Source organism: Naegleria fowleri, assembly GCF_008403515.1.
Source record: "Naegleria fowleri strain ATCC 30894 chromosome Unknown tig13, whole genome shotgun sequence".
Taxonomy (NCBI): Eukaryota; Heterolobosea; class Eutetramitea; order Acrasida; family Naegleriidae; genus Naegleria; species Naegleria fowleri.
This window is the reverse complement of record NW_025407945.1, coordinates 206510-214577: the sequence shown is the minus strand read 5'-3', so window position 1 is coordinate 214577 and position 8068 is coordinate 206510. Positions and strand designations below refer to the sequence as shown.

The window sequence follows — 8068 nt, the reverse complement described above, 5'->3', positions numbered from 1 at the left end:
GTTTTTTATCAATCTTAATAATTGAATATCAATATTTGGATTTCTATTGATGTAATCTTTCATAAAATCAACAACTACTCCGATGGTATTATCTGTACTTCCATCATCCACAATCATCATTTCACATCTAAATTGTGGATTTTTCTCAATTTTCCTTTCGAGATATTGAAAAGTGTCTTGAAGAGTGACATGAATCCGACTCTCTTCTTTGTAGGCAGGAAGAATAATGCTCAAATCCAAATCAGGTTCATTTAAAACCGAATATTGTTCAGCCTTGTTCTTATGTCGTTGTATAAAGAGTGGATTATTGACTTGAACTTTTTTCTGTTTGTTCTTCATTCCGAATCGATCGCTATTTAAATCATCGGCTGAGATGAAAGTAAAATCCGATAGCTTCCATAATGTGGTTTGTGCTTTTGCTAACTTTTTGAACAACAAATAGGATCCAATTAGAAAAAGTAGAGTCATGATGGCCAATACGATCAGGAGATGGGTCGTCGATGAAGATACGAGATGTTGGAGCATTTTTGTGTGTTCAGTTATTGAATCCATTCGTATACGTCCAACAATAATTTGGAAACTTAAGGTTACAAATTGTTCATTCTCGCGTGTGCTCTGATCTTTGAAAAACACGTGTTTATGAATAAGGCAACAGTTTATTCATGAAAAGCGTAAGAGTCTCATGATGATCCAATTTGAACTCAAAAAATTGGAGATATTGCATGATTTTGTTTATCACTGCGAGGAATCATTCCACATTAAAAACATTTTAAAATACATGTGTTGTGAAAGTAATGAAATTGCCATCTTATTGAGATGGTGACAATGAAATTACGAATACTTCATTGGTAGATCTCTATTCTTCCTCCTCTTCCTCTTCAGCAGCATCTCCTTCCTCTTGCCATGATTTTTCAACCATTTCTTTCACTCTTCTCTCATAAAGCTTTCTATTTTCAGTGTAAAGTCTTGCAGCCTCGCTGTTTGCAGGTGAGTTTGGATTTGGATCCGTCAACAAGCTTTGAATAGAGGTTAAAATTGCAGCAACGTCATAAATAGGACTCCACTGATTTTGAAGAATATCCAAACAAATTTGACCATCATTATAAACTTCAAGATTCAACAGTGCAACATGATATTCCGAAATTAAAATTCAATTAATCAAAACGAATGAACATCATATTATTGTGAAAAGGAATTGAATCATCACGTGAGTGAATATATTAAAATGAATAACGGAAATTACATACTATTTGGATGAAACATTTTGGTGAGGAACTTCACTTTTGGTGGTTTGTTTGGATAATCTTCATTAAACGAGAGACTGAGTTTAAATGTACCTCCTTCCCATGGAGTATCTTCGGGACTATCATATAATCATTGATCAAATGTGCATTGTAAATGTATGTTGTAAAAGAAATATTATCGTCCGATGATTTGATATTAAATCCGTTAGTTCGTTTCAGATTTGTTCGAATGATGAATGAAAATTATAATAAGGAATTTTCAATTCAACAACAAAAAGGTGTGTTGGTTAGTATCATTATTACTTTCAGACTCATCCTCCCACAAAATAAAAACATACCCAAATATAACAGCATTCCATTCCATAATATCGGAATCCTTAGGAGTTGCACTGATTCCTTGTGGTGGATCCGTGGACATCTTCTTAAAGTCTTTGATGAGCCTTCTCTTCACTGGGGTTGACATGGTGTTTCTCAATTTTTTTGGAATTTATTTTTAGAAGTTCTGTTGACAATTATTTGGTCCAAAAACCTGGCAAGTGAAGAATTAAGAACGAATTCAATCGATTATTAATAGTTGAGGTAAAACTAATAGTGTAGAGTCTTTTGATCCTACCTCAAGAGAAGAAGAAGGACTGAAGGATGGAATGGATATGTGTCTGCTGTGTGGAGTGCGTTGCTTGCACCAAATGGAGAACTCTATTCCAATAAATTGGATGGATCGAATTCAAAGAACTCTGTAAAGAAATTTTACTCATTCTGATTTGTCCCAACTACTTTGGTTATTAATTACATATCTAAGGTGGTCACCATGGTCATTCTGAAGACCATGAACCTCAGTACAGTAAAAGATATAAAAATTAAAAACAAATTAACAGTTAAGATTATTTAAATAAGATTGAAAAAATGAAAACACAATCTAATCAGAAATTGGCTATGGGATTTAAGGAAATGGCTAATATTATCAGAGCAAATAATGAAGAATTAATGATTACCAATAGAATTGCTACTCTAACATTTCTGTCTGGTTGTACAAAAGATAATACCAAGAGGAAGATATATCAAGAGGAAATTGATGAGTGTCACAAAAAGCTAAAACTACTTGATTCACTTCAGTAGCTCCAGAATTATCTATTCTAACCCTCAACATTAATGGTCTCAGAGCAGAACCATTATCAGCCCTAAGAGGCTACCTCAACTCAATCACTCCTGATATAATCATGCTCCAGGAAGTTAAAAGCGTCTACATTGGTCCAGATTTTCCCTCTATATATTATTCTTCATTTACATATTATCACAATCCAAGAGATTCCTGTGGTGTATCTATTTGCCTCAACAAAAGCACTTTCAAAGATATTGAAGAAATCATCTTAGATCCGATCATTAAGAATAACGCGCGAATTATTGGCGTGAAATGTAAAATCAATTCAATTAATACTCTAGTAATTTCTGCGTACTTTCCAAATCAACCAGCTGACAGATGTGAATTCACATATATTCTTGACAACCTAATTGAAAAATATCCTAACTACAAAATCATTATTGGAGGTGATTACAATGCGATTTTATCCGAGAATCACTCCTCAAACGAATCTAGAAGAACTGATCAAAACATACTAGATCTTATTAACAAGAGAAATCTTAATTACTATCCTTTCCTCATTTATCATGGCACCTTCATTATACTATTAACAAACAATCCAAGTCTATAATAGATTACATATCCACAGATTTTCCAATTGCATCTGGAGAAGTACTGAATGCCAACTTCATATCAGATCACAAAATGGTTAAAATTCTACTTGACCTCTCATGTCAACGAACACCTTTGTTAATTCGGAAGAAGCGTAACTTTCAAGATCCCAAAAATAAGAAAGAAGTGCTGGCCATTAGCAAAGAATGTGTATCTCAAGTTAAGAATTTAGAATCTGATAACGACAAATGGCTTTTCATTTGTGATAAACTAGGCGACAAATTTGTGGAGGTCAATCCACCTAAACTTGATCCTAAAATCTACAAATATAATAAGCAATATAAGAAGCTCATGTTAATACTTGATAGAAATGAGCACGGATATCCTTGTGACAAACTTTTGACCACTATTGGTAAAACTTTAGAACAGGTTCCAAAATGTCTTGCAAGTGTCAAAGAGAAAATCAAGAACCATATCAAATGGAGCCATGATAAGGCTTTGAACAGAAAGATGAAATGGTGGGAACAAAACTATGCAACCAACTCTAAACATCTGAGAAAGAAAATTTACAAAACGTCATCACCACCATACAAATTATCTATCGAAGGAACTGAAATTAGTGACCCCAATGAAGTTGCCAATGTGATCAAGGACAAATATCAACAAAACCTCAACTTTAGAGGAAGAAATCATCAAATTGACATTACCAAGTTTTTCAAGTACAAACATCCATTAATTGATAATTGCAATGACAAAATACTCGGTAGAATTACCACGGAAGAGAAAGAATGGATAATTCAGAATTTGAAATCCACAGCACCCAATGAACTAGGTTTAAGACAAAAAACTATCAAATACATGTGTAAGGAATTACAGGAGGAAATTTTTCAAATTATTGAAAATATCATCACAACTGGATTTACTCCTGAATCTATGCAAAGTGTCAGCATTCTCCCAATTCACAAAAAGAATAAGGACCACTCAAACCCTGCTAACTATAGACCTATTGCCCTTATGGACTCAGGACTTAAAATAGCTACTAAATTAATCACCAAAAGATTGAAGGAAGTGTTAAAGGGAAGATTATCATTAGCTCAATTTGGTGGTGAAGACGGCAGAGAAACTATTCACAGAGTCCTTTCAATTTACAATATGATTGCTTGGGCAAAAAGGACAAGAAACCTTTTTATGGTTTGGCTGTTGACATCAAAAAGCTTATGACTCATTACCGAGAATTATGCTTCGTGATGGACTGCTATTCTTAGGGATTGATGAAATTACTGCTGATGGAATTCTGGAAATATTAGGTGAATCTACGACAAAGTTTGTTATACCTAATGGTAAATCTGAATGTTTCAATGTGAAAGATGGATTGAAACAAGGCGACACCTTCTCTCCCCTTGCATTCAAAATTGCGCTTGAGCCTCTCTTACAATTTTTAGAAATAACATATAATGGTGCTAGTGTTGCAAATTATTGGAACATTAGTACAGGCGCATGGATTGATGATTTGAACTCATTTTCCAACGAACTACCTGAAATTGAAAATTCTTTGCATGACATTGAAACCTATCTTCATGGCTATCACATGGAATTAGATCATTCCAAAACTAACCTCTTCTCTGATAAGGAATGTAGTATCAAGACATTATCTGGAAGTACGATCAAAAGTAATGATTCTATTATTATACTTGGTAATAATATTACCAATAATACTGAGGAACAAAAGAAATACACTACTTCAATTATTGAAGAAGTTAAAAGAAGAACTAACTCTATTGGCTGGAATTTTCCAATACAGAACATTGTCAAAATTATCAACACAGACATTGTTCCGTATGCACTGTACCACCTAATTCCTCTTGCTAATGACCATCTAGAGAAACAAATTGATAAATTCTTTCGCAACTTTATATGTGAAAGATTAAGAACCAAGAGAAAATTAGCTCTCGAGTGGTTTTATACTCATCAAGACAAAGGTGGACTTGGATTAATTTCTGTTCAAGAAATGAGTTACTCGGACCTAATGTGTAAAGTCAGAAAGTTCCTTGAACAATATGATATTTGTCTTGGATCTTCTACAAGATTCCTTTGTGAACGAATCAAACAGGAGCATGGTTTTGACATCCTCAATGATCCAATCCCTACTTGGTATAAACCAGACCCATGGATTCCTCAATATCTCAAGAGAATAATTTTCATGAACAAATCTTCCAATATTAGATTGTGGCATTCGAGTGACCAATGGCATGAAAAAACTCTCATCCCTTATGGAAAATTCCCTAAAGGTTTAAGACAATTCCTGCTCTATAAAGATTGGAACAGATTAAGTATGTGGGTTCCTGACCCTAAAAATTTACAAGTGAAATTACATAATGACATCAAACATTCCAATCATGTCACCCAAATTCGCAACATTCTCAATAGCATGGATTTTGGAAAAATCAAAGACGAAAGCAAATACTACAAATATGTTGGTAACAACACATCCATGTCAAACCTCTTGAACAAAGCTACACTAATTGGTACTGACGGATCGTGTAACAATAATATTGCTGGATACGGTATCGTAACTGATCAGAATGTTTCCATCTCAAGTCACACCTTAGGACAAGGAACTTCCTACAACAGTGAAGTTCAAGCGCTCCACACAGTTGTTAGATTGCTAGATAACAACACTCCTAGAACAATAGTCATAGATGCGAAAAGTATTTATGACCAACTTTTCCAATTCAGAAAATCTAGAGATCCTTATGTTGAAGAAATTCGTAATTATTTAAAAATGAAGGATCAGATCAAAATTATGCATGTTAATAGTCATACAGGTAAACAAGATATCTATAGCCGCATAAATGAATTAGCAGATAGGGCTGCTAAGAAAGGTGCTGATTGTAACAATATTCTTACTAATATTCCATCCAATAATTGGTATATTATTATCAACAATGTATTATACACTCAAAACACTAGACAAACAATGTACAAACTTCTATTTCAACGCCTCCACAAAAGAACATATACGCCAAAGAACCTTCCTCCCAAGAACAGAAAGTTCACCAACATTTACCCCTCAATAGGAATCGGTTTCAAAACCTTAAATCTAATATTTAAAATTAGAATGAACGTGATGAAGACTTTGGAAAATTTAAACAAGATATCCAAGACGAACTTGCTATGTCCTTGCTGTAGTAGAGAGACAATGCAACACATTATTTTTGAATGTAAATACTATAGTGATATAAGAAAAGAAATGTTTAGGAATTTATATAATATCTCAATATATGCAAAGAATAACAAGAAATTCTCCAAACGACTATTGTACCTCATCAAGACTAAACAAGATATCCATAGCCTAACAGGTGCTAAAGTTGGATTGGGTAAGAAATGGGACAAAGTATTTACTAAGGAAGCTTATCGATCTATTACTAAAATGTGGATGAAACGAAATCATTTTTTCATGGAAGAATTGAAACTCACCTGGAATGAATTTGAACAACAATACGATTTTAATCCTAATTTCATTGATTTGAACAAGTTTAAACTATACATGAAATACCCACGACCATGAATAATAATTGAAATTTACAACAATATTTGAAATTTACACTAACCTTGATGACAAACAATAATTGAAATTTACAACAATAATTACACTAACTTTGATGACATGAACCACCTTTAACTGTACTAATTGCACACACAGCCATGAATAACGTTTGAATTTTCGAACAAATAAACGCATGGACAGTGATAAAAAAAAAAAAAATGAAAACACAATCTCCAAGCTTGGATGAGGAGGATTCTTTGTCCGATAGCCATCGTCAGGATAGGAACATGAACAGTGATATCGAAAAAGTCTCCGATCATACAGATGATGAAGGAAGAACTACAAAGAAAACGAGGAACGGCAAAAAACGTAAAAAATCAAATATGTCTGAATTGAGTGATGATAACGATGATTCGGGAGACAAGGAGGAAGCTTCACGAAAAGAAGGAGGAGCATCCAGAAACAGTGCAGGATCATCAACAACAAATTCTCAAAAGAAAAAACCAACCAGAAGAATGATTGATAAGACAAAAAAGAAAAAAGAAGAGGAAAAAAAAGATTACGAAGATGATGATGGAGATGAACAAGAATATGAAGTAGAAACAATACTTCTTTCAAAGAAAAAACAAAACAAGGTCTATTATCTTGTGAAATGGAAGGGATGGCCAGTTAAGGACAGTACATGGGAGCCAACTGAGAATCTCTCAAACATTTCAAACATGATTGAACAGTTTGAGAAACGTGTGGCTCCAACTCTTGATAAAAAGTACAAACAAGGACAATCAGAGTTTCTTCCAGAGAAAATTACAGATTCTCGAAAAGTTAAAAACAAAACGGAATATCTTGTTCAATGGAAAAATTATCCTGTGCAGACATGGGAACCAGACACCTCTGTAAGACGAAGTCTAATCACAAAATACAAGTCAGAAAATGGAATTCGTTTCCAAAAGATCATTGGCGGAAAGAGTATTGCATCAGCCTCTAAGGACCAAAGTAGTGACAGTGAAACACAGGTGGATAGCGACCCTGAAATTCCAGAGCCACCTTCTAAAAAACAGAAAAATCCCTCACCATCTACGCCTTCTTCACCAAATACATCAAGTCGCTCTTCGAAATCCAAAAACATACAGACCGTATCTGAGCAAGATCTTGCACACATGGATTTCAACATTGCAAGTGTTAAAAAGAAACACAATTCATTTCAGGTGTTTGTAAAAGATATGAACTCTGGTACGCTCTACGTTGCCGCACTTCAATCTCTTCGAACTAATGAAAAACATTTGCAAAAATTGGTAGACTACCTACTAAGCAAGATTGTATTTGATAACAAGAAAAAGCATGAAGAACATTGATGTTAAACCATAGAGTCAATTCACCAATTCAAATACTCCTAGATCTAGACATTTTCCATTCTCTAGTTTTAATTTATTTGTACATTTCAAACTCTTAAGATTTACAAAATAAGCTTATATTTTATCTTTGAGAAGCTCTAAAAAGTTTTCAAATTTAAGAACACCTGCTGACTTGGAAACTACCGACTCAAAAAGGTGCTCAATTTCTTCATCTGAGAAAGCTTCTCCAATTCTC

At 33.9% G+C, this 8068-nt stretch overlaps 6 protein-coding genes across 6 annotated transcripts in view; 4 read left to right on the top strand and 2 right to left on the bottom strand.

Annotated features, from left to right (window-relative positions):
* Positions 1-525, bottom strand: part of FDP41_012172 (uncharacterized protein) — a gene marked incomplete at both ends in the record, with an annotated part of 1022 nt that extends 497 nt beyond the window's left edge. The window contains one exon of the mRNA XM_044702662.1: positions 1-525. This exon is cut by the window's left edge and continues 106 nt beyond it. Within this exon, the coding sequence (XP_044566228.1) occupies positions 1-525 (525 nt within the window).
* Positions 526-856: 331 nt separating this feature from the next.
* On the bottom strand, positions 857-1707 carry FDP41_012171 (uncharacterized protein; the record flags this gene model as incomplete). Its single annotated transcript, XM_044702661.1, has 3 exons — positions 857-1107; positions 1248-1363; positions 1583-1707. The coding sequence occupies 3 exons, from the start codon at positions 1705-1707 to the stop codon at positions 857-859; spliced, it is 492 nt and encodes a 163-aa protein (XP_044566227.1).
* Positions 1708-2147: 440 nt separating this feature from the next.
* FDP41_012170 (uncharacterized protein) lies at positions 2148-2953 on the top strand (the record flags this gene model as incomplete). Its single annotated transcript, XM_044702660.1, has 2 exons — positions 2148-2356; positions 2404-2953. 2 exons carry the CDS (start codon positions 2148-2150, stop codon positions 2951-2953), a joined length of 759 nt encoding a protein of 252 aa, XP_044566226.1.
* Positions 2954-3027: 74 nt separating this feature from the next.
* FDP41_012169 (uncharacterized protein) lies at positions 3028-4155 on the top strand (the record flags this gene model as incomplete). The annotated part of the gene is made up of 1 exon (XM_044702658.1): positions 3028-4155. One exon carries the CDS (start codon positions 3028-3030, stop codon positions 4153-4155), a length of 1128 nt encoding a protein of 375 aa, XP_044566225.1.
* Positions 4156-4171: 16 nt separating this feature from the next.
* Positions 4172-6502, top strand: FDP41_012168 (uncharacterized protein; the record flags this gene model as incomplete). Its single annotated transcript, XM_044702657.1, has 1 exon — positions 4172-6502. The coding sequence occupies one exon, from the start codon at positions 4172-4174 to the stop codon at positions 6500-6502; it is 2331 nt and encodes a 776-aa protein (XP_044566224.1).
* Positions 6503-6699: 197 nt separating this feature from the next.
* Positions 6700-7833, top strand: FDP41_012167 (uncharacterized protein; the record flags this gene model as incomplete). Its single annotated transcript, XM_044702656.1, has 1 exon — positions 6700-7833. The coding sequence occupies one exon, from the start codon at positions 6700-6702 to the stop codon at positions 7831-7833; it is 1134 nt and encodes a 377-aa protein (XP_044566223.1).
* Between the last annotated feature and the right edge of the window lie 235 nt (positions 7834-8068).